Genomic DNA, 26824 nt, shown 5'->3' on the forward strand with positions numbered 1-26824 from the left:
ATGGTATCTCATTGTAGTTTTGATTTGCATTTCTCTGATGGCGAGTGATGATGAACATTTTTTCATGTGTCTGTTGGCTGTATGAATGTCTTCTTTTGAGAAGTGTCTGTTCATATCCTTTGCCCACTTTTTGATGTGGTTGTTTGTTTTTTTCTTGTAAATTTGATTGAGTTCTTTATAGGTTCTGGATATTAGCCCTTTGTCAGATGAGTAGATTGCAAAAATTTTCTCCCATTCTGTAGGTTGCCTGTTCACTCTGATGGTAGTTTCTTTTGCTGTGCAGAAGCTCTTTAGTTTAATGAGATCCCATTTGTCAATTTTGGCTTTTGTTGCCATTGCTTTTGGTATTTTAGACATGAAGTCCTTGCCCTTGCCTATGTCCTGAATGGTATTACCTAGATTTTCTTCTAGAATTTTTATGGTTTTAGGTCTAACATTTAAGTCTCTAATCCATCTTGAATTAATTTTCGTATAAGGAGTAAGGAAAGGATCCAGTTTTAACTTTCTACTCATGGCTAGCCAATTTTCCCAGCACCATTTATTAAATAGGGAATCCTTTCCCCATTTCTTGTTTCTCTCAGGTTTGTCAAAGATCAGATGGCTGTAGATGTGTGGTATTATTTCTGAGGGCTCTGTTCTGTTCCATTGGTCTATATCTCTGTTTTCGTACCAATACCATGCTGTTTTGGTTACTGTAGCCTTGTAGTATAGTTTGAAGTCAGGTAGCTTGATGCCTCCAGCTTTGTTCTTTTGACTTAGGATTGTCTTGGCAATGTGGGCTCTTTTTTGGTTCCATATGAACGGTAAAGCAGTTTTTTCCAAACCTGTGAAGATAGTCATTGGTAGCTTGATGGGGATGGCATTGAATCTATAAATTACCTTGGTCAGTATGGCCATTTTCACAATATAGATTCTTCCTATCCATGAGCATGGTATGTTCTTCCATTTGTTTGTGTCCTCTTTTATTTCACTGAACAGTGGTTTGTAGTTTTCCTTGAAGAGGTCCTTTATATCCCTTCTAAGTTGGATTCCTAGGTATTTTATTCTCTTTGAAGCTATTGTGAATGGGAGTTCATTCATGATTTGGCTCTCTATTTGTCTGTTATTGGTTTATAAGAATGCTTGTGATTTTTGCACATTGATTGTGTATCCTGAGACTTTGCTGAAGTTACTTATCAGCTTAAGGAGATTTTGGGCTGAGATGGTGGGGTTTTCTAAATATACAATCATATCATCTGCAAACAGGGACAATTTGACCTCTTCTTTTCCTAACTGAATACACTTTATTTCTTTCTCTTGCCTGATTGCCCTAGCCAGAACTTCCAACACTATGTTGAATAGGAGTGGTGAGAGAGGGCATCCCTGTCTTGTGCCAGTTTTCAAAGGGAATGCTTCCAGGTTTTGCCAGTCAGTATGATATTGGCTGTGCATTTGTCATAAATAGCTTTTATTATTTTGAGATATGTTCCATCAATACCAAATTTATTGAGCGTTTTTAGCATGAAGAGCCGTTGAATTTTGTCAAAAGCCTTTTCTGCATCTATTGAGATAATCATGTGGTTTTGTCTTTGGTTCTGTTTCTCTGCTGGATTACATTTATTGATTTGCATATGTTGAACCAGCCTTGCATCCCAGGGATGAAGCCTACTTGATCATGGTGGATAAGCTCTTTAGATATTTTTATTCCTACCTGACCCCTCATGGAAATTTAGTGCCACAGGTAGATTGCATATGTGTTTATGTGATGCACACATCACATAAACAGATATGCAATGTGCAATCTACCTGTTCATTGTTTCCCTCCCCAGGAACTGTTGTTTCCCCCTGGGGTGCTATGACCTCTGTTGAGAACACTTAGTTTAAGACATCAAACTCTGAAAGCCTAAAATATGCATCTCTGCTAGAGGGATGAGCCAGCCATATGGGCCAGGTACTGAAGTCAGCTAACAGGATACCTTGTCTTCTAGACAGTGCCATTTCCCCTGCCCCCAAAGAGACAGGCCTTTCTCCATGTTTCCATAATTGAAATATTCACCACCCACTTCCACTTCGCCCTTTTTATGCACATATTCTTTCTTTAGATGTTTTAGTTTACCCAACAGATCAGACTCAAATCTGGCCTGTCTGGGAAGGTTTCATTCCCTTTCAGGTGACAAAACATAGCTTCATGGTTCCAGTTTAACTCTGATAGGATAAGTTCGGGTCCAAATTCTTCATGTCTCTTCTGAGTATCATTTGCATGGATTTACTGAAGGGACGGCAGATATGTGTCAAGGCATAACCCTGATATTCAAGGATGATATCTTATGAAGCAACTACAAAGCTTTCTCACTACATAGGAGAAGCAGAAAAGTAGATTGAATTGATTCAGGGCAAAAAACTCACATTTTAATATAAGCCCATGAGAGCAGGGCTTTGGCCTTGTTAAAAAGTTTTCTTAAAATTATAGTTTCTATACTTGGAGCAGTTTGGGGCACATGAGAGGCTGTCAATTATATTTGTTGAATGAAAGAATGTATTTTCATTCAATACATGAATTAGGATATTTCCGATTCTTATGTGCTGAATCATAGGTATATGTGGGATTATATTTATTCATTTAATAAATACTTGCCAGTACATAAGCTCTGTATGGATAACCCAATAAGTTCTGTATGGATTACCCAATCTATATATAGGGGAATATAAAACAGGTGGGATCTTGACCCTCAAGGAACATAGAGCAGAACATGAAAGGCAGACAATAAGCAGATGGAGAAATGCAAAACATTTACTTTTGGCAAATGATGTTGGGGAAGTATCAGGGAGTATTACTCCACTGATGTTGGAGAAGTATCAGGGAGTTTTACTCCAGTGATACTGGCGAAATATCAGGAAGCCATCCTGGAAAATAGCAGGAAGGCATTCAGATAGTGTGCCCAGGGAGCCCCTGACATTCAAGCCAGGAATGAACAGAAGGAGTTCCACACAGGGAGAGAGTCAGGCACAAGATTGCCAGGCAGAGAAAAGTGCGTGTGCAAGGCCTTGAGCCTGGCCAAGTTGGAGCACCCCAGAGGAGGGCTTGGTGCCTAGAGTGGAGCTGAGACAGGGCATGGATAGAATTTGGAGACACAGACAAGGGTGGGTTGTATAAAGAATTTAGGGTAGGATGCTTTCATAAGAAACATATTAAATTGGAGAGGCCTACTTTTCTGTGTCTAGCCCTCAGAAGAAAGATGCAGGCTAGAGGTATACCTTTGGGCGCTGGTGTTATTTAGATGGTGTTGAAGAAGTTAGGTATATGGATAATGCTGCAAGGGAGGACTTGGGGGAATTTAAAGAGAAGTAGACCTGGGTAGTGCCCTGGAGATTGCCAACATTCGAATTAAGGCAGTGGAGTCAGTGAGATGGGCTCACCCCAGGGTGCCTGATGCCAGGACAGCTGAGGCAGGCTGGGATTCTCCACGCTGGGATTCTCCATAGGAGAAACGGCCCCGCTGCTGCTGAGAGAGCCACTCAGGTGTGTGGTCAGAGAAAGTAGGAAGGAGGCGTTGGGTTTGGCAAACTTGAAGGTAACTGATATTCTTGCCTAGAGTGGTTTCGGTGGTGCCTTGGGTTGCCACATGAAATGGGTTCAGGAGAGACAGGGATCAAGAACTAGAAAGAGCTTAAGTAGACAAGTCTTAGAGGCTCAGCTGTAAAGGGAAATGAGAAATGGAGAAGATGGAAGGATGTGTGTGTTAAGGAAGGGTGTTGTTAGCTAAGGAGTAGGCTCACTGGCTCTTGGGAATGATTCAAAGAGGGAGAGATGGATGCCGTAGCATTAAGCAGTGAGGAGTGAGTTAGCACAGTGGCTTAGACTCGCTGTTGCCTGGAGACAATTGATAGAGTGATGGTCCAGGCCTATGTGGTTTTCTTATGCATTGAGAAGGAGTTAAAAAGTGCTTTTCTTGCAAATTATGGAATTTGGTTGTCAAATTTGATCTAAATAAAGGAATTTTTAAATGCATAATCTAAAATCAAACTGGTTTTCTTCATTTCTGTTCTACTCCCAAGTGATTCTGATGCCAGGCACGGTTTTTTTCTCATCAGCATCTTTCACTGCAGTGATTGCTATAGAAATCCTTGAGGTGTGAAAACTATTCCCTGTAGCAAGCACAGAATTGAAATGTTTCTGTTAGGAAAACAACTCTTAGGGCCACCTGACCATGGGAAGCCCTGCACTCTGTATCTCTTCTCTTTCCAGTGTAAAGATGAGTTTTGAGGACACTCTCCTTTAAACTATCAGTAAACTCGTTTGCTGCTTTTATTTAATTTTATATGTGACATAGCCTTATGAAATCATGGGAAAGATATTAAATGTTTCTCAAGTAAATAATGAGAAAATAAATATTCTGATCTGTTAAAGTTCATTTTATATATGATACAAAATGAACTTCATTACTTCATTACTTGTTACCTAGTGTGCCCACTCTTTATTAAGGTCCTTAAAAAATTGGTACCTCTAGACTAATAGTTTTAGTCTGGATTGTTAAGCATCTAATTGTTTTATGCTTGATTTTTTAGTGGCGGGTTTATTATGTAATATATCCACTGGAAAAAATGGAAATGAATATTTTTAACATTTTATACTCATTCTTCAAAATTCTAGTAGGCTTGGATGGATTTCTGTTTTATTTCTGGCTTGTAATACCTCTTCACACCATCAGGAAGCATGTTAATTCATCCCAGAAATGCATTTAGACTTGGGAACAGTAGAGAGTTTATTTTGACCATGACAGTTCCAAATGAGGTTTGGGGGTTTATCTCTTACTTTCTTTATAAGCTGAAAAAGTGTGTGTGAAGCCCACCATATGGAAAACACTGTTATGCTTCCTAAGAGAAGTGTACCCAGTAAGCTTAAGTATGTAGTTTTTTATAAAGCACAATGGTTTTGTTAGGCAAATTATCCAAAGCTCATCTAGGCACAACAATGAGATGATTCTAGAAGTTGGACCTAGACTGAATGTGGCAGAAATTTTTTCTTGTACTATTCAATGCCTGATGACATGGGAGAAGTCTCAGAGTAATAAAGGGTGCATGAAACGTCTTATTCCAGAAAAGCAAATTCAACTGAAGAGAGTTGTTAGCAATACACAGAGCTCTTAATCAAACATTTTCTTTTTCCCTAAAACATAATAGTTTCCTTTTTTTTTTATTCTTAGAAGTGATTCTGAATTTCTCACAGTTGGATACCAGCAAGAAAAAAAAGGACCTAGATGCTATAAAAAGAAATCATTTCCCATTTAGAAGTCACCTAATTAGGTATTTAGAACATCATGCACAATAAATAGGAAACCTCATGTTATTGCCTCAAGAAAGACAGGTCTTTATGTACTTCAATGAAATGACAAAATAGTCAAATATGTGGCTTTTTGGTTTTTACGCAATGCAGATACAGGGTGTCTTTGTTTGGGCTTCCCAGAAGCAGGTCTTAAGGTAGGGATAAATTGGGGGGTGGCCTAGTGCAAACCCTGAACCATAGTGAGGAGGACAGGACAGGGAAGGAGGAAGCTGAGCAAACCAGAGTGATGGTTTGGGGTGAGGCCTTGCCACAGTCTGATCTCATGGGAAGCACTGGAGTTTATTCTACCCTGAAGCAGGAACGTTGGGCTTTTGTACACCTGTGTTTGTCAGTCATTGACTAAATGAGGGATTGGCTGATGATGGGAGGGAGCAGGGAAAATGGGAGTGAAGGGTGAGGAGAGTGGTCTAAACTAAGAGATAGCTCCAGTCACCCAAGGGCAACTGCTGGATAAGAATGCACATGAGGCCGGGCATGGTGGCTCACACCTGTAATCCCAGCACTTTGGGAGGCCTAGGTGGGCAGATCATGAGGTCAGGAGATCGAGACCATCCTGGTTAACACGGTGAAACCCCGTCCCTACTAAAAATACAAAAAATCAACCAGGTGTGGTGGCGGGCACCTGTAGTCCCAGCTACTTGGGAGGCTGAGGGAGGAGAATAGCGTGAACCTGGGAGGTGGAGCATGCAGTGAGCTGAGATCACGTCACTGCACTCCAGCCTGGGTGACAGAGCAAGATCCCATCTCAAAAAAATAAAAAATAAAAGATTGCACACAAGAGCTATTAACTCATAAGCTGAGCTCTGAGACAGGCACACTGGAGAAGCCCTAGGAATCCCAGGAAACCAGAGATGGAGAAGGCACAAATAGCTCAACTACAGAAATGCACGCTGATACGGTGTGTCCTATCAGCAGAATCTCTAGTATAGGGGCAGTTATCACCTAATGAATAACACCTCATGAAAGGAAGATATTCTGACACCAGCTGGTTGCTGCAAAATCATGCAGGCACTAACCATCCAGCATTAGGGGAGACCCCACAAGTTAAGGGCTCAGAATTCCACCAGGCTGTGCTTCAGATGCCAGCCATGCTTGTGGGGGAGGGTAGTCCCCAGGTCAACTGCATTTCTAACCAACTGGCTACAAATTCCAATTTCCATGACCTCCCCTGCACATCAGTGTGTTCATCAACCACTGAACTTTGGTGTCCAAAGTTTTTCTTGGGGTTTCATCTCATAGGTGTGACTGACTGAATCATCGTCCATGTGATTGAACTCACTTTCCAGCTCCCTTCCCCAGAGGTTAGGTTTATGTTATGTGGCTCAAAGCCTCACTCCTCTAATCACATGATTGTTCATACAGAGGGCCAGCCATCCTGAGCCTCATCTTTCTTGTAGGATAAACTCAGGTATAATCCAAGAGGCTCACCAATAACAAAAACATTCCTATGACTCAGGATGGTCCAAGGATGTAATCTTCTTCCAAGAAATAAAAGACAAAGACCAGCCATATTATTTACTATACAAAAGAATATGCCTCTTTGAAGAGTAGGTTTTACATGGAAGTTACCTGTAGACAGAAGAGAACTCAAGGAGTAACCCAGAAAGCACTGGGAGGAAAGGCTTTGAAGAATTAACATAACTCTAAATTTGACCAGTTTGAGCAGTCAATAATACATCTTTAATTTACTTAATATTACCCATAGTCATCAAAACTAATTCTAAGGTTGCATAATATGAGCTTCACACATCTCATGAGTGTCAACAGAGACCCCAGATCACAATGAACAGAAAGCCAAATTGTTTAAGTAAATTTGTGAAAGGGGGTTATGTTGAAATATCTCACATCCCATTTTTTTAAAGTTTGGTCAGGCCTCCTAGGACTAAGAACCTCCATCTCTCTATCCTCTCTGAGTGGCCCATGTCTGCCTCTGTGTACAGCTGCCCTGTCCTTCTTTTCCCAAAAGCCAGCTTCTTGATCCATCTTTCTGTCTGTACAAAATTTCATCACAGAATTCCCAAAATGGTAGCTTCAACTGCCAGGTTACATGGTCTTCATCTTGGTGCCCTCAATCTCTAATACTCAAACCTAATTTCCTGGAGACAGAATCTGATCAACCCAAAAGTCCACCTTTGGTTTTGTTAGCTGTGATTTTGGACAAGTTTGAAGTATTGAACTTGGGTTGGGTGGTCCCTGTTTGCTGCTCCAGACCCATAGTCACTGTTCTCACCCTGCTGTCCCATGGAAGTGAATGTGAAGCACTGTGTCACCAGCTCCTTTGTCCTCTGGCTTCAGGTTGGGTCAGGCAAGTGGGAGGCATGGCCAAGGAACTGCAGGGCAAGAGGAGAATGAGGTCAGGGATTGAGGCTGCAACAGCCCCTGTGACAGGACACAGGTTTGCAGTGACTTAGCTTCCACCAACTCCTGTTGGGTAGCTGACTCCCCAGCAGTAACACCTTTCTCCAGATTCTAGCAACATCTCCCTCCCTGTATTAGTCTGTTCTCTTGCATTCCTATAAGGAACTACCTGCTATAAGGTAAGAACATTACCTTATTACCTGAGACTGGGTAACTTATGAAGAAAACAGGTTTAGTTGACTCACCATTCTGCAGGCTGTACAGGAAGCATGACTGAGGAGGCCTCAGGAAACTTGCAATTGTGGCGGAAGGTGAACGGGGAGCAGGCACATCTTCACACAGTGGAGCAGGAGAGAGAGAGAGAGAACAGGGAGGTGCTACACACGTGTAAACAACCAGATCTCATGAGAACTCACTATCACAAGAACAGCAAGGGGGATATCTGCCCCCATGGCCCAGTCACCTCCCACCAGCCCCCTCCTTCAACACTGGGGATTACAATTCAACATGAGATTTGGGTGGGGACACAAATCCAGACCATATCACTCCCTTTGCCTCCTCAGATCTATATGTGGTGACGAAACTTCTATTACTATCCCTGGGGTGCTTCTGAATTCCTTGTTGGTTTTCCTGCCAATACCTTTTTAACTGTCACTTCATGTGACTTATAGCTCTTTCTTGCAAGCCATCTTTTTCAAGTGAGAACTTGACCAAATCTGGACTTACGGGGTGTGTTAGATGACTGCTTCTTGTCTCAGAAGAAGAAAAATGAGCACAGAAAGGAAGTATCTGCTACTGTGTCAAAATTTTTGGAAGAGAATATAGATAGCAAGTTCATCATAGTTTTCATAACTGTTTTATTTAATTAATTTGTATATTTATTTACTTCATCAAAACCTTAGTTCTTTGGTGATGTGGTTTTCAGACTGTTCCAAGGCACCCAGGGACACTCCAGGATATTATAAAATTTCAAGGGAAATACAAAGAGGCTCAGCAAACTTCTCTTGAAATAGTTCCTAGTTTCAACATTAGATCATGCAGCATTCCTTTGTTCACATCATGTCTTTGCAAAGCTGGGTTTCTGTTGTTGCTGTGAGCAAAAACCAGTATGATGCAGAGATTAAGATGCAGTGGGAATGTAGGTGGCAGTCTTGAATCAGAATCCGTGTTCCGTAAAGTTATGCAACACTCAACAGGCACATTGGCCACTGATACATCATTAGTATTTCACCATGATTATCTAAGAATGAAATAAAAATATTATATTTTGTTTTCATATATGGTGGTGCTAGTGGTTTTTTGCATCAAGTGCTAAGTTGTTTGGGCATAATACTGAAGTTGCTTTGACCTCACTAAGTAATAAACAAAACTCCTAGGAATTTCCTTTAGTCTAGTAACATGATAAAAAGAATTAATGAATATTATGAACCAGGAAAACTCAGGAATCTCTGCATTAGTGGTTTTATTTTTGCAATTAGCTTTATAATAATGTCAGAAGATGTATAATAATATCAGAAGAAGTTTATCACCAGTCTTCCTTCAATCACAAGTATTTGTATGTTCTCATATAGGAAACTAACTGATGATGATCCCAATGGCAGAAACTTCATAGCCATCACCCTGAGAACCTAGTGGCTACAATTAAAATCTCACTTCTCCAGCTCATGAGAAGCCTGCCTTGCATCATCTAAATTGTTTGTTTGCTTTGTTGAGTTCTATTGTTGGCTTGTTTTATTGCATTTATTTTAATGACATTGATTTCTTTAGGGGAAGAGTACAAAATTTAATTGATTAAAAATAAATGCCAGCAAATGTTTTGCGGAACGACTAAAGGGTATTTAATGAATATCCTATCTTGGTGCACGCTGAACTATCATGGGTAGTATATGGAATTTCTGCAAAAGAGCTACCAGCGCCAAATGTCTAAGGCTTGCCCATTTTGACATTCCAGTGGATTCTCTGGTGATGTATATGTTAAAATGTCTTTAAAACTTAGTGTCATATTGTGATGGACTGAATTGTGTTCCCTCAAAATTCATATGCTGAAGGCTAACCACCTCAGAATGTGACTGTATTTAGACATAGGGCCTTTGAAGAGGTGGTTAAGGTAAAATGAGATCTTTAGGGTGGGCCCTAATGCAATCTAACTGGTGTCTCTATTAGAAGAGGAGACTGGGACACACAGAGACACCACGGTTGTGTGCTCACAGAGAAGAGACCCTGTGAGGTCACTGAATTTTTGTCCCCTCTGAAACTCATGTTGAAGTTTAATTGCCATTGTAACACTATTAGGAAGTAGAACTTTTACGAAGTGATTAGGTCACGAAGGCTCTGACCTCATGGGCGGGATTAACACTGTTATAAAAGGGAGTTAATCCCATTTTTTCCACTTGATCTTTTGTGTTCTGCCATGGGAGACCAAGCATTCCTCCCCTATAGAGGCTGCTGTGCTCAAGGCTCCTTCCTGGAATTAGAACTGCCAACCCTGCCATCACCTTGATATTGGACTTTACAGCTTCCAGAACTGTGAGCTGATAAATTTCTGTTTTGTATAAGTTACCCAGTCTGTGGTCTACTGTTCTAGCAGCATAAAATAGGCCAAGTCACAGCAAGAAGGCAACCGTCTGCAAGCCAAGGAGAGAGGCCTCTATCAAACCTAACTACACCTTGGTCTTGGACTGTAGTCTTCAGAACTGTGAGGAAATAAATGTCTGCTTTTTAAGGCACCCAGTCTATGGGATTTTATTATTATTAGTAGTAGTTGTTGTTGTAGTCGTAGCATACTATTGCACGTATTTAGGAAAGCCCACTCCTTTTGATTGTGGTCTTTGAATGCTATTGTCTGGGCAAAACAGCTGCAGTCTTGTCCATTTGGGAAAACATGAGATGTCAGTTGGTGTTTGGGGCAAAAATAATACATGTTCTCTGACCAAAATTTACAAGAAGTCAGAGTATGGTGCCAATGGGTTTAAAAATTTGTCTTTTCCTTTTTACAGGACATGGTTTACAGAAAAACATACACCAGGAGAGGAAGGAAGGTTGATTTCTTTAGGGGGAGAGTACAAAATGTAATTGATTAAAAATAAATGCCAGCAAATGTTTTGTGGAACAACTAACATTTGCTGTTATTTGGGGTAACCCCAAGAGTACACTCTGGGGAGAGTGCTTCTGAGTACCTTTCAGTCTTTGATTCTATCAAGGGAAGCAGCTGCCAGGCATGCCCTTTCCTAATGAGTATAATTAATGAAACAACCAAAGTTTCGTTTGTAATAGAAAAGTTTTTGTTCTCCTCTTCCCAAATGGTTTCAGTGATGCATCCTTTTATAATTACACTATGACTTTATGCAGCATATTTTGGTCAGACCAAAAAGGACGTTCCAATTCAAAGTAGGCCTTGTGAATCACAGCACTCACTATTTTTCTCCTTTAGTTGGAGTCCGTGACTGTTTCGCAGCATTTAGTAGCCTGTCATTTTGTTACGGATGTGCTTACTAATATCACGTTTAAATCTCCAGGTGAGATTGGCCGTGGCATCCTGTGTTGTTATTCCTATACCTCTGTGCAATCTTGTCTCTCCATTGTCCTGTTACATTTGATGTCAATGTTTAGAGGCCCATATCCTTTCATCAGGTGTTTTCTGATTCAGTCATAATCAGCGGGGCAGTCTGTACTTTTTTTGTGTGTAATTCCAAGTTGACCTTCTATTGTGTAGATTACGAATGCGACTATAGGTAGGTCACAATGCCAGTTGCAAATGCAATAGCAATGCAACCTCCCCCTTGTGCCCACAAAAGGCATTTTATCCCTTCTGTGTGCTTTGTTAATAGAAGGGGAATATGCCACATGTTCACCCTAAAATGGAGTATTGTTTTCTCCTAAACTAAGCTGCATAAGTCAAAGTCTCTAATAGCCTTGGTCATGCTTTTAAATAAACCTAAATACCTGTCAGCTTTCAAATTTTTAAATGAGTGGGTGTGGACCACATGTGTCACCTATTAAGTGGTGGTGAATGAAGAGAATTAGAAATGGTGTTTAAATGAAGCAAAACTTCATTGATTCAGATTAATTAGAGAGATGATCTGTCTAAATTAATGAAAAGTCTGAATTAGAGTGTGTTAAAATTTCTTTTTTAAGCATTGAAGTCCACTGAAATCACCAGAACCAGGCAAAGTGTATATTGTTTGGTGTGGATCCTTAGGAGACCTATTTAAGACTAGTAAAATTGTTGTTTTAATTGGTGTATAATTTCATGTTTCTAAGTTTTTGAAAGGCATTGAGATGCAGCATTTAAAAATGTGTCCTCCTGTTGTGTCATTACTTTGGGAGACAGGGTTTGGGAAGATACAGAGACTGGCATTTTTAATAAGCCTCTTGGAAGATCCAGGACCATTCAGGAATTTGGGTTTCTGAAATAAGCAGGTCAAACGTCTTTGGAATAAGTAACATTCATTCAACTATCTGAACTCAAAAAGACCAAAGAGATAATGATTTCTATAGGTCTCAGTGGCGATGTAAAGTTTAGGTAATCATTGATTTGTTGCCTGACTAAATGTAAGATGCAATTATCCAAACATCAGACTGGGTCAGGAGACAGTGTTTCGGCTGTCCGGACAGAGACTAATAATGCTCACAAACATGCTTTGTAGTGTATAGGTGCTCTCGGAATTGGGCTTGAAGCTATGTTGAGACAGAAGGTAGTAGGGAGAAGATCTGGTAGTGTTGCTTTGCAGAAACGGTGTGCAGAATAGGTCAAGGATGAAAAGGAAACATCTGCCCTATTTTGAATGCAAGCAAAGTGGAATAGGGATTTCAGTGATAGTGATTCCTGTGATTCCCTCTGCTTTAACTTATCATAAAGGACTAAGAAGTCTCCTATGGAGAAATGTAAAGCTCCATGTAACTCTTCAAAGATATTCCATCATAGAAATTGATGACGGTGTTGCTTTTTCCTTTTCCATTTTTATCTTTGTAACTTCCTCATACAGCTCATTTGTTTCATCTTCTCTTTTCCCATAGTGGAGAGGAGCTAAACCCTGAAGCTAAGATTGTTCCGTGTGCTTGAAGTCAAAGAGAGAAAGGACAGAAGAGTAAACAGGGTAACAGTACCCTCCTCTGCAGAAAATAAGGAAGCCATAAATCTTCATGGCTTGTGTTGTTTTCTTCTATGGAGCCCTAAGTATTGGAAACTCCATGTTATTCCCTTTTCTCTGGTTCTAAACTATAATCGAGTGAAACTTCCCCATCATTTTCAAGTTTGCAGTCACTGAACTGAGAAGTACAGGTCTAGATTTCTGCATGGTTAATTCAGCTTTCTCTTCTTGGAGGGAAACTGTGTTCTCAATGAATTAATTTGTGGGAGGAACTTTCTATCACGATCTGAGGATCTTCTAGGCTCATCTCTTCCAGTTGACTTTTAATGAGTTGCTGGAGCAGTTCTGAGATGAGCAAAGAGCCCTCCAAGCTGCCGTACTCTATTTTTGTCTAGTTATTGGCCAGACATGAGCCCTATCAACTTATAAGACCTTTTAGCCCTTCATTCCAAATATATCTGGAAAAATAACATGATGTCTGCTATTCCAAAAGACTTAATAGCAACAGATGTGGTATAAAAAGAATAAAGAAAATAATAATCATGACTAACAGTACTGTCTATTTTGTAATGGAAACTTCCATAGGAAATCAAATTGCAATGGACTCCCCATTTTTGGTTCTAGTCTTTTAGCCCAAAGCCCTAATAACATCCACTGTTGAGACTGTTGGTGTTTCAATTTTATTTATACCTTTCTGTCTGACTCCACTCCTCCTCATTTGGAGGGACTTCAAATTCGAAGATCCTAGCACATGACCTAAGGATCATTGGATGTCATTACCCAAAGCACAGTGTTCCTGATTGTCACTAAATGACTGATAAAGAGCAGAAACCCTGAGGCCACTGCACATAGCAAATTTAATTCTTAGAGGGCTGTGAGAAATGCTAAGGAGATGGGATTGGGATTCTCTGCAGCCATGTCTGAGAGATCAGTTAAGGAGAACTGTACCTGATCATTTTCTCCCCCAGGCAAGAGCGTTGCTTTCTGTAAGCCAAATTGGATGCTTATGATATGTGGTGAGCTTACTGAATATTCATTCCCAGCTCTCTTCATCATGTTCTTGTCTTCCCTTTTATTTTCCTTTGACTTATAATTGGAGTTTTTTGCATATTTATGATCTGCTTTGTTTTAAGCTGATGACCTGTGTCAAATGCTATAACTTTTCTCCTTTGACATTGTGCAGTTAGTTCATAGGAAAAAAAAAAAACAAAAAAACAAAAACCATCATTAAGTGATGGCATTTCCCTCATTACCAGGAGCCTGGCTTTGCCCTCAGCCTGCAGGGTGCTGCCTGGTGTCTGCGTGGGCCATTTTAGTTTGCCACCCCAACATGAGGTTAAGAATTAGAATAGTAAACTCTTTAAAATGCATAATACATCAGAGCCACAAGGAGGAATCTGAGTGGTCACCTAACTCATGTGATAATTTCTCAAATGCTTAAAGACAATGACCTGATACCCTGAAATGTTTTCTTCCCAGGTGAAATAGTCCTCAGATGGGTCACACTTGTGCCTCATAACCTGGGTGAGAGCAGCCTGACCCTCCCTTCACTCTCCTCTCAACAGGCACAGATGCATGAGCTGAACCAGTAAAGGCTCCATGGGCATATGGTCTCCAAGAACTTAACATAACTTTAAATGATGAAAGCACTTTGCAGCATAAATACAAATGCTTTATAAAGAAAAAAATCAGTTTCTTACAAAATAACATGTGTCTCTTTAGAAATTCCTCAGAAATGCCTTCCCCATGCCCTAGAGGGGGTTGCGTGTGCGGTGGAGAAATCTGGCCATATGCGTATGAATTGGGGCTGTGTAGAATATACAGGGACAATCTGGAGAGCCTCTCCCGGCCTGGGGGCAGCACTCAGGTCACTTAATTTTTTAGACCTTTTGTTGCCCGGTCTATAAGATGAAATAATAAAACAAGTCCCTTCTCCTGATTGCATTGTTCTCCGTACTCTTACGGGTAAAAAGATATAAGGTATATTTAGAAGGGCTATGGTGGTCATTATGAAAGGAGCAAAATAATAATAATAATTTGCTAGTAGACACCACGCTTCCGAGAAGTACAGGATTCATTAATTTGCATCCTCTGAGAAAGTGTTGACAAATTACCCCACATTTATATCAAGAGAAGATGGGGAACAGTGTGGACAGCAACCTTCTGTGAGGATGTGTGGGCATGGTTCCACTTACACAGATTCCAGACCCCGCACATGCTCGATTTCAAGACCTGGTTTTAATCTTCAGGGTAAACCTTGACTGCTGTTATTACCTTAAATAATTTATTTCCTTCTAAGAGATCTCTGGAGGCCAAGTTCCTCTCCTGTTTTCTGACAGATGTGAAAGTAGCTAAATGAAGCAAGAAGATAAAAGGAGACATCAAGATGGTATGATGTTATAAAACAAACTCATCATTGTGGAAATAGGATTGTTTGTCAGAGGTTCTGCTTAACAGTCTTCTGGAAAATAAAATGCTTTGATATTATTTTTGAAAAGAAAATTGTAACCTAATCACTTCCTTGCAGCCCTAGGTCTTGTATAAAGTCACTCCATGCATGCATCATTTTAAAAGAAAAATTATTTAGGACATCAGTTGTATTTGTAAATGTGTGTCATTATCAAAATGCCAAGGTCAATTCAATTAACCTTAGAATATAGGGATAAAACTGGGTATCAGGAACAGGCTTATAATTCGATAAGTTTTCCATCAGTAAAGACATATCATATTCTATTTGACATTAAAGCCCTATGTTGTTTATTGCTTAAAAGTTTTCCTTTGAATATATAAATTAAAAATCAGTAAGTGCATTCTTTCCCATTCTCTGTAGATAGGAGGGATTCAAATTACATTTGTTGGAAGCAATGCAGCATCCAGAATGAATTACTCCAAGAAGGTTTTTCCTTACCTGCTGTGGCAGTGCAAATGTACCAGTAGAATGTGGCAGTCCCAGAGCATTGGCTGGAAGACAGGCAGCAAGAAGTGCAAAACCTTATTGCTCTCCAGGGGGCCTCCCCTTGCTTGGAATGAGCTTGGAATGTTGCCAAATGTTTGGAAACCTCTCAATGGACAAGAAACATTTGCCTGGTCAGCTACACTGGCTCTGTGCACAGGGCCAGGCAGCACGGTGGAGAGCACCCTGAATTCAGTCTACTGCCACAGAGGAGGGACTACCCTATACAGGCTGCCTCAACGTAGGGGAAGAAAAGCCTGTGGCAAGCTCTGTTGCAACAAGGGCCTCCAAGTGAAGAGAATTCACAGGAAATAAGTGGGGAGGGGGATTCTAGGAAAACAGGATAAGACAGTACTCGCATTCCAGAAGGTAGAGACTTGCATTGGAGCCTCAGTGTTGGTATCAAAGTGACCCATTTCTATGCCCTGCAGAGGAAGCCCAGGGACAGATGATGGCTTCATTCAGTTCTGTTGCTTCCACTTGGTTTTTATTGTGGAGGAATTTACTCCCTAAAATGTTGACAGATTTGCTTCGAAGGCATTTTCCGAGGAGGAAGAGAAAAAGCTCTCATGAATAATCACTGAGTCATTTTATTATTATTTCAGCTACACCTAACATGGAAGGAGTTAGTATTTTCTAATTCTAAGCAGCATGGTTTGCATTGGTTTCTCTCGTTTCCTGCATTCTTTGGTGCGCTGTTCTTCAAAGCGTATCCAGCAATGACAAGGTCTGAAGAACTTATAGCAAAGCAGATGATCATTTTGCAGAAGCAGAGTATGGCAGGACTTAACTGACAATGCACCACTGGACATGGTGCTGAAATCAACTGCTGTTCAACTAGTGGAGGGTCCCCTCAAATCGGAAGCCAGGAAGGTCATCCGGACTTTCCACGTGCTCCAGGATTGACATTCTCAGAAGAGGTGATGTGTCAAAGTATGGCCTTGGGAAGGAAGAGAGCCCTGTGATGCTAGAATATGTGTAGAAGTAACACTGAAGACAGCCACATTGCTCTGAAGCGCTGGGCTGCTGCACCTGCTTACACACAGACTGTGAGCACATATGCCTTCCACACAGAGCTCATGCGTTACCTGCGTATCACATGCACACACATCACCCAAGCATACATTTCACACACAGATTACACACAAGTTACATGCATGTATGCATACCACATGCATATACCACACACAGATCACACACACAGAGGAATTCCCAGTAAAGATTTTAATTATCCATACTAATGGGGAGGAGATAAAATATAGATACATAACTGGACATTATGGGGCTTAGCTGTGAGAATATGGGTGAGCTTTAGGATCTCCCTGGCCCCAAATCTCTGTGAAATGAGTGAGTTACATGAAACGTCATTGAAGGCCCCTTCTAATGTGCATGATTCTGGACCCCACTTCTATTGTGCTTCTGCATTTATTCACAGAGAACCTCATCACATCATTTTTCCAATTCTAACTCTGTCCTTTTTTTTCTCCTGTATCCCAAACATTTATTTTCTAGGACTTGAGGAGGCTACTAATTAATATTACTATTCTTTTCCTCTTGGGTTCAGAACCCTTTGAGAGACAGACAGAGGCACTGGGTAGATGGAGAACAAAATGTCACCTTATTACTCTTACACCTATTTGGAGAGTGCAGTTAGGAATAAATGATCTTGCTGATTATCCCCTGAGTTAACCCATCTTTCCCTACAGCCATCTGCCCACAAATCGAGGTCTTTCTCAGCACAGAGGCAAGTGGCCCACTAGGTCCACTGCTTGGCTGAGAACGCAAAACATGAAGATGACCACCCACTTTAGGGAGGAAGACCCTGCTTATGGGGGAGGATGGGCTCAGATGCAGAGTGTTCATATCCTTTTCCCAAGCCCTCCAGTTAGACCGATTCCTCCTGCTCTCCTTGGCAGAAGTGACCCCCCTACAGAGAGGGAGGACAGCTGTGATTCTCTGTTCAGTCCTGTCACGGGTAACTTTGAAGACTTAGGAATAAATTTCCCATGATAGGTTCCAACCACTCCTGCTCACCACGTTGGATGGTTAATGTGATAAAGTGGTCTGTGTTATGCGGAGATTCTTAGGGAGGAGCATAGGATATTTGGAACTGATGCTGCTGAGTGGTTATTAAAGCCACTAGTGACCTGTCTCGGTGAGAATACAAGTCATATGGAAATGGAGAGTAGGTTGGATTTTAACCAGATATGTCTATCCACTCACAGACGGGTCTGTAGGTCTTGCCCGGGACACACAAGAGCTTGCTCCATGTGAATAGTGGGCTAACTAAAAAGACCATTGTCGGCCAGGCGCAGTGGCTCAAGCCTGTAATCCCAGCACTTTGGGAGGCCGAGATGGGCGGATCACGAGGTCAGGAGATCGAGACCATCCTGGCTAACACGGTGAAACCCCGTCTCTACTAAAAAAAAAAATACAAAAAACTAGCCGGGTGAGGTGGCGGGCGCCTGTAGTCCCAGCTATTCGGGAGGCTGAGGCAGGAGAATGGTGTGAACCCGGGAGGCGGAGCTTGCAGTGAGCTGAGATCCGGCCACTGCACTCCAGCCTGGGCGACAGAGTGAGACTCCATCTCAAAAAAAAAAAAAAGACCATTGTCATACACTGTTGATGAGAATGTAAATGGAATATTTCCTGAGAGCAATTTTGCAATATGTATCAAGAATTTAAAAATACTTATGACTTTTCAGTAATTATGTCTGAGGAAATGATCAAATATGAAGCCAAAGCTTTATACATGAGGTTGACCACTATAGCATAATGCAAATGCACAGAATATTAATAAGTATTAAACAATATGGACATATCTAAAGGACAATCCAGTCACAGAACTGAATATTATCTAAGCATTTAAAATCTTGTTTCTACAGAACTTATATGATCTAAAAAAATCTTATTAAATGTTAAAGCAAAGGACAAAAGCTACATTCAGAATGAACTGAAGCTTTTTGGAACGAGATAGAGATCTTGACAAAGTAGAGTATGCCACCAATTTTGAGAATACAGAGGAAAACGGAGTAGGTAGACAAGGCCATATGGACAGCAGAGTGTTCTGCCTGGGCAGGACAATTACAGATTATTTTTAGTTTTTCTTTATATCTTTGTTTTTCTCCCAAATTGTATGAACATGAATTGTTTTTATCATCAAAAGAATAATGAGTTTTATGTTTTGAAAGACTACCATATTTCTACATAAACAAAAGATAATGGGTGAATGTCAGTTATCCAGGCTCAGCAAGTACAGTTTTGGTGTGAGGGCAGTTTGTATTAGTCACCTAGTATCGCAATAATGCTGCAAAACAACCATGAAATCTCAGAAGTACACAATAATAGACTGCAGGTTGACTAGGACAGCTCTGCTCCATGTGTCTCTCACCCTGGGACTGGTGGGCTACCCGGAAGTGTTCTTTTCCTAACGAGATGCAAGAGAGTGACTTGAAAAACAAAAGGTCTCCTAATCCTGGGCTGGATCTGGCTCATGGTTATTTCTGTCCACATTGCATTAGCCAAAGCAAAACAGATCTCATGACTGAGCCCAAAGTCAAGGGAGGGACTACAAAGTCATCTACCAAAGGGCATGGATCCAAAACAAGGGCAGAACTCTTCTGGAGACTGATGTTTTCTGTTAAGCAAATAAAAATGTTACTTTGGAAGCAGAAGTAAAATTAACTTCCCGCAGTTATCTCTCTGAAGACAGTTGCTAATGTGCGCTTTGTTTTGATTATATTCATGAGTGAGAAACAGTCACCCTATTGAGCAGCTCTTTCTGTCTCTTTAGATCCTGGCCAATGTGATCATTTTCATCTGTGGGAACCTGGCGGGAGCCTACCATAAGCACCTCATGGAACTTGCTCTTCAGCAAACATATCAGGACACCTGTAATTGCATCAAGTCCCGGATCAAGTTGGAATTTGAAAAACGTCAACAGGTAATGCATGTTTCATCTTACATCCACATTACTTTGGGCATTATCAAAATGATGCTGTTACTATTAATGTTGAGTGTGGTTCATTCATTCATGAGCTTCAGAAAAACCAGAGAAGAAACCCTGGGCTCTGCACCTGGGAAGTGTCTTAGTCTGCTTAGTGCTGCTATAAAGGAATACCTGAGGTTGAGTAATTTATCAAGAAAAGAGGTTTATTTGTCTCATAGTTCTGCAGGCTGCACAAGAAGCCTGTGCCATATCTACTTCTGATGAGTGCCTTTCACTGCCTCCACTCATCATGGATAATGGGTAATGTGCAGGGATCACTTGGCGAGAGAGGAAGCAAGAGAGAGGCAGGGAAGGAGGGGCAGTGCCAGGCTCTTTTGAACAACCAACTCTCATGGGAACAATAGAATGAGAACTCACTCAAGCTCGCTTCCTAGGGAGGGCATTTATCTGTCCATGAAGGATCCACCCCCAAGACACAAACACCTCCCACCAGGCCTCACCTCCAACACCAGGGATCAAATTTCAGCATGAGATTTGGAGGGGACAAACATCTAAACTGTAACAGAGAGTTATGCTCAAAAGAGCAAAGATGGCATCTTCCCCATGCAGCCTTCAGACCCAGGGACCCAGGATCACCCACAGCCAGATACACCAACCGTCATCAGCAAGTGGCTGGGAAAGTCAAATAAGAACAGTTCGTGAAGAAACTCACTTCTGGTTAGTGTTTGTGACAAGCGTCTGCACCAGCAGAAGTACGAGCCCCCACCCCCCACCCCCGCCCGCTGCACTGTGCCATCGCAGCACTTCCTGCAGCACCTGTTGCCCACATAGGATGAAATGTTGGAGTCTTCCTCAGGGAGGTGATTGAAGAGTCTGGGGAGGAGGCAGGTGTCAGTGTCAGGGGCATCCTAGGTTGATTGCTGTGGGTGGCACAAATGCACAACAGGGAAATGTATAGACTGCAAGGAAGCATTACAGAAAACAAGCAATGGAGACAATAGGAGATGTGCGGGGACAAAGATATCACCAAGCATGGCGGAAAGCAGGCACAACAGATGTGCATAGAGAAGAAGCCATAGAGGGGCCCTGGATTTGCTGTGCTTCACTCCGGGTGATGGCGGATCAGCTGTGTGTTCCTGGGTTTGTGTGTTTCTCACTGGGAACCCAGTCTGTAAAGCTAATAATTAGCACGGCTGGCTATAAACCCTCTACTCCCCCTCCCTGTGGGCCTTCATCATATTACCTGTGCTCTTAGCAGTGTTTGGCATATCACGGATTCTTAATTATTGTTTGTTACGTTGTATTGAGTTAGTTCACCCTATAAAATTTCATCGAAGTGTATTGTGGTGGGAGCAAAAAATATATCCTTTAAATTTTGGCACTAGTCCTTTGTCTGTGTGTGGATTGCTGAATGGTAATCACATTCTTTTTTGAAAACAGGGATCCAGGATACTAGTTCATTCATTCAACAAATATTTAGTGAACACCAAGGCTGTGGCAGGCATGGCTCTAGGCACTGGGATATAACTGTAAACGCTGCCTTCGCATTGGTATGATTGGCAAATATTATGGTTTGTTTTTAAAAAATACGTTTTGTCTTACCACCTATATAGCAAAGGTATTCAGGAACCAATGCTTTTGTTTGTTTCTTTGTTCTAGATATGTCTCAAATTCTGAATTCAAAATTAAGAGACACAGACAGTTATTAACCTGGGACTATTATCCAGTTTATCCTTATGTACCTATTTTCAGTAACGTTTTACATCTGGGTTCTAGAAAATTCCACAGTTTCGACAAGTAGCACTTAGCATTCGTGGGTGGTCCTGCTGTAGCGCATGCTACAGTTCAAATGTTTTGGGCGAGATGGTTTCCTTTCTCAAGCAGTACAGACTGGAGCAAGTTGGGCCCGACAGACATGTCTAACTTTTTTTTTCATCAGCTCTGTAATCTCCTTCAAAATAGCACCAAAGCTACAGAGAACAGAAATTCCAAGTAGACGGATTACATAACCTGATATTTTTAGGAACAGCCTTGATAAAAGCGGTGTCAGGTCACTGACCTCACCTGCACATCACATTTCTCTGAAGAGACCTGAGCGGCCAAAAGCACATGGCGTCCCTTGCCACAGTGAGCTGAGGGTTAGAGGAGCCACAATGACCTTGTGGGGCTCAAGAACTAGACCATGACGGGAGACATTAGAAAGACATGCATCTACTAGTTTCAGAAAAGAAGCCAGTGATTCTTTTAAAAATAAAGAAAGTGAGAAGGGACACTTTAAAGAAATAAGAACTGAAATTAAATATGTTTAATAGAATACAACTTTACGTCACAGGAGCATTTTGTCACAAGCATTGGAAGTCCATTTCCAGAGTCTGCTCCTAGAATGCAGTACCTTTCTGGTTAGGGCTTCAGAGAATATGTGTCTACGATGAGATGTGTTTGCACTTTTCTCAGACCAGCATGTAATTAAATGGGAAGAAGAGATTATCTTGGTTTAAAAAAAAAAAAGCCATCAGTCAGATATAAACTGAGAGATTTAAGAAGGCAAAAAAACTGGCCAATGGCAACTAGTGTGACCTTCATAGAAGGGAGAGGCCTCGGAGACACTGAGACCCGGTAGGGCCACCGATCAAATTCAGGTTTGGGTTCCACATGTCACTTCCTGCTCGCCCTGCACCACAAACCACCTTTCGCTTCATCCACAGTCACTGTGGCAAACAGTAATTAATGTCCTTCAGAGTTCTTCATTCAGGAAGGATAAGTGTTGGTCAGCCAGAAAACAGTTTCAGTCATTGTTTAGATACATAAATAGCATCCAATTTAATGTACACATTAGCAGCTGTGTCAGAGAGAGCTGGTGCTCCCAGAGGTTAAGAGGCGGCCACCTTGGGAGTTCCTTGGCCTTGTTTCACAGCCCCGCTCTCTGCTGTCCTTCCTCCTTGGAGAGGATGCAGTGGTGGGTGAGCCCAGGAAGCTGTCCGTCTTCACCCAGGATAGAAGTGTGCGGGGTCGGGGGGACTATTGAAACTATTGGGACCTGTCTAATGATTCTGAAATCTTTTCAAAATTGCAAAACTCCATGCTTTCTTTTCTTCAAATTTTGTGACATTTTTCAGATGCAAGTGAGATGAATTTCTAAAGATCAAAGCCCATGCTTGAATAAAGTGGCTATTTGTACTATAAGATTTTGAGGGAAGAAGGAATGAAAAATGTTGCTAGAGATTTTCTCAGAGTTGTGTTCTTGCCTTAAAAGTGTTCTCATTATGAACAATAAAAATCATGACTTCTTACAAGGTAGGGAAAAGAATGCATTGCATTGGAATTGAGGCCACCTTTAGAAACCGAAGGTATTCACCTGTCTCGAGTTTTGACTTTGTCTTAAGTTTCATATCCCGCAGTAAAATCCGCGGCTGTTTCCTGAACACCGTGTAGTGTGGCAGATGGCTCTTATCAGACCTGAGAAAACATATTTCAGTGAGTGTTGCTCTCTGGGGTATGTAATAGGCTCTCAGGAATTAATGAGAGCCGGATTCACAGCAAAACAAAAACACTGTTTGCTAACTGCCTAGGCAGTTGAAATAAATGCTGTTTCCGTAGGAGTAAAAGCCAGGTTTGCTATTTCATAGAGGGAGAATAAACCTTCTTTGATTTATATATTGTATTTATTTTAAAGTAATTTAACAAATTTTTTTTTTTTGTGTGATTTACTTAATCTGAACCATCCTGCGGATCAAATATGACAGAACATTCCTTTTAGTAAAAAATACTGGTCAAGCGAGGCACAGAGACCCCATGCTATACCTGGATTCTGCAGCTCTCTGTGGGGTTAGTGAACCAGTAGTCTTTCTGGCTGTCCTTGGATGCAAAATTGTTTTCCTCTCTGCAGAATTTAGTGGAACAAGAAAGTGATCCTTGGGTGGTCATGGTTGGGTAGATAATGACAAACTTACCTGTTTTTAATCCTAATGTGATAGCAGGTATTATAATGACTTTATTGAATGCATTTTTTGGCTCATTTATTTTGCAAGGTGAAGACTTTTTGAAGTTTTTCTAGATTTGGGCTGCTAAAATTTGGAAAAGCAAACAGAAGCAAGTAGTATTTCTTTAAGTTTTTATATCCCGGGTAGTTTATGTAGTACTTTATGTGTACTGTTGTATCAGACTCCTATTGCTGCTATAATAAATTTCTACAAATTTGATGGCTTAAAACAGAACAGATTTTTTATCTTACAGTTTCAGAGGTTATAAGTCCAAAATCTGAGCTAAAGTCAAGATATTAGCAGGGCTGCTTTTTTCTGGAGATTTTGAAGGGAGAATTCATTTCCTGGCTTTTTCAAGCTTCCGAAGGCTGTTTCATTCTTTGGCTCCCAGATCCTAGCCACTTTTCCATATGTAAAGTCATCAGGATAGAATCTTTCAATTGCTTTCTCTCTTTTTTGTCTTTGTTTTTTTTTTTTTTTTTTTTTTTTTTTGAGACACTGTCTGGCTCTGTCACCCAGGCTGGAGTGCAGTGTCATGATCTCGGCTCACTGCAACCTCTGCCCCCTGGGGCTCAAGAGATCCTCCCACCTCAGTCTCCCAAGTAGGAGGGACTACAGGTGTCCACCACCACACCTGGCTAACTTCTGTTATTTTTGGATTTTGTGTTTGTTTCACCATGTTGCCCAGGCTGGTCGTGAACTCCTGAGCTCAAGCAATCTGCCCACCTTGGCCTCCCAAAGTGCTGAGATTACAGGCATGAGCCACTGAGCCAGGCCTGTCTCTGACTTTTGATTCTGCTGTTGCATCTTCTTCCCTTTCTCTGACTCCAACCCTCCTGCTTTACTCTTATGGCTTCTATAATTACACTGGACTAACCAGGCTAATCCAAGATAACCTCCCCATTTCAAGATCTTTAATTTAATCACATCCACAAAATTGCTGGTTTGCCAGGAAACCTAACATAGTCCCAGATTCCAAGGATTAAGACGAAGATACTTTTGTGGGACCGTTGGTCGGCCTGCCACTCTCTGTTTTCTTTATTCCTACAGCAACTCTAGGACCTAAGTCCCTTTTCCCATTTAAACCGAATAAAGAAACTGTTCACATTACTTGGCCCAGATCACTCAGTGAGTAAGTGTAACTTCCAGGGCCCTGCTGTCTTTCATGTTGGTTTTGCATGGGTTTTCTGGTCTGATCTCTGGGAATGTTAACTGGAGATTTTCCAGGACATGAAGGACTCTTTGGTGGAAGTCCTACAAAAAGTAGGCACAACTTTGAGCAACTTTAAGCATCCAACATTGTATCCTGCTCAGAAGCCAATCAGTGGCTGTTCTTCCATTGAATTCTCGTGCACTAACATGAAGCAACAGAAATCAGTTGCCACCCTGCTCCCTCCATGACCATGCCGAGGCATGGGGAGAGTTGGATGCCAGCCATGCCATCCCCAAAGATCCCTCCAGGATCAGCTTTCTTTTTCTTGGAGGCAAGGAGATTGAACAGAGGACTCTGCAGCTTTGTCTGCTTGGACATGTGGTGGTGAGTTATTCAAAACAGTTTTTTACCTACCCCATCTCTGCATGTTCAGTTTACTTTTCAGCAGTGAAATAGACCTTAGGAGGACTTATCAATGACAAGACTAATTGTTTTACCCAATTGTCTTCACCTGAGTTGGTATGTGGACTTGAGGCATCTCAACAGTTATGTACCTTTTCATAAAGCCAAGCTGAACATTAGTAATGTGAGAGGAATTCAAGCCGGTGAGACTTTCTCACTGCAGTTGCTGAAGAATTAAAGCAGCACATTTTCATATAAATGTCATCCCTGAGCTTTGAGGTGCACGGCTGGGGGACGTGCCCAACAGAAAGAGCCTAACAGGAGAAACACACATCGTGCGGTAGGTACAGTTTGGCTCAGATACAAAGGCCTTTCCTGGGTTCTGGCATCTCAGACCATTAATTAAACTCTCCCACACCCCCCGCTTATGTTTTTGAGATCTCCACTTTTCATCTTTTATTAAATCATTAGTTGTGTCATTTTTTCTTTGGTATCTCTTCCTTGATAAAGAGGCCATAACTTACATCCATCTTGGTCACCACATTTTTTTCATTTTATTAAATGATTAGTATATGCTTTTCTCTTTGGCATCTCTTCCCCAATGCAGAAGACATAGCTTAAGCCAGTGTTGGTTATTGCTTTTTTCTCAACTCTCATTAGTGAAAGATTAAATGATGTGGAAGATGACACATACACTTTACTTGAAAATTGAAAAAAAAAAAAAAAAAAGAAGAGCTGAGATGTCATAAAAGTTTCTCATCGCAGTGTTTGCTATTCCAATACATCAGAATGAACTTCAAGAAATATTTTCACAGTTTGCACCACATTGTATTATATTGGTTACTTAAATTCTCATGAAACTCAGATGTTATGCCTCATTGAGAAATTCCAGCACAAGATGTTTCAGAATGCTGCAATTTTGCCATGATGTCTATGGGTGCTTTTAAATGAGAAATGAAAATTAACCCCAGAAAAATGTCAATAATCCTTACATCAAGTCTGCAGTATTTTCTGAGAAGTCCTTTAGTTAGAAGGCTTGAGATCACCACATAGTTGCGAAGATTGCAGTGAAGGTTGTGCTATGACTGTGCACTCAACCTCCTTTAAGGAGAAGTCAACAGTTACAGATCCAGGATCCAGGGGGAGGATGAAGGAACTCTCAGGAATCACTGTCCAGTCTTGATGCCTAATAAAGAACATAAATGCAGGCCATTAGTCGGGTTTACAAAAGCCATATTAGCAAATATTTGTTCATTCTTTAAAAAAAAAATGGACATTTTGGCCAGGTGCGGTGGTTCATGCCTGTAATCCCAGCACTTTGGGAGGCCAAGGTGAGCAGATCACCTGAGGCCAGGAGTTTGAGACCAGCCTGGCCAACATGGTAAAACTCCATTTCTACTAAAAATACAAAAATTAGCTGGGCATGGTGGTGGGCACCTGTAATCCCAGCTACTCTACTCGGGAGGCTGAGGCAGGAGAATTGCTTGAACCTGGGAGGCAGAGGTTGCAGTGAGCCAAGATCACACCACTGCACTCCAGCCTGGGCAACAGAGCGAAACTCCGTCTGAAAAAAAAAAAAAGATATTTTGCTTTAAAGGAAAAAAAAAGTAAAAAAG

General features: G+C 41.3%; 1 protein-coding gene across 1 annotated transcript in view; it reads left to right on the top strand.

Annotated features, from left to right (window-relative positions):
- Nucleotides 1–26824, top strand: part of ADCY2 (adenylate cyclase 2) — a 423616-nt gene that overhangs the window by 208755 nt on the left and 188037 nt on the right. Inside the window, exon 4 of the mRNA XM_023218241.3 lies at nucleotides 19518–19667. Coding sequence (XP_023074009.1) covers nucleotides 19518–19667 — 150 coding nt within the window. The remainder of the gene's footprint in view (nucleotides 1–19517; nucleotides 19668–26824) is intronic.

This window comes from Piliocolobus tephrosceles, chromosome 4 (genome assembly GCF_002776525.5).
Source record: "Piliocolobus tephrosceles isolate RC106 chromosome 4, ASM277652v3, whole genome shotgun sequence".
Lineage (NCBI taxonomy): Eukaryota > Metazoa > Chordata > Mammalia > Primates > Cercopithecidae > Piliocolobus > Piliocolobus tephrosceles.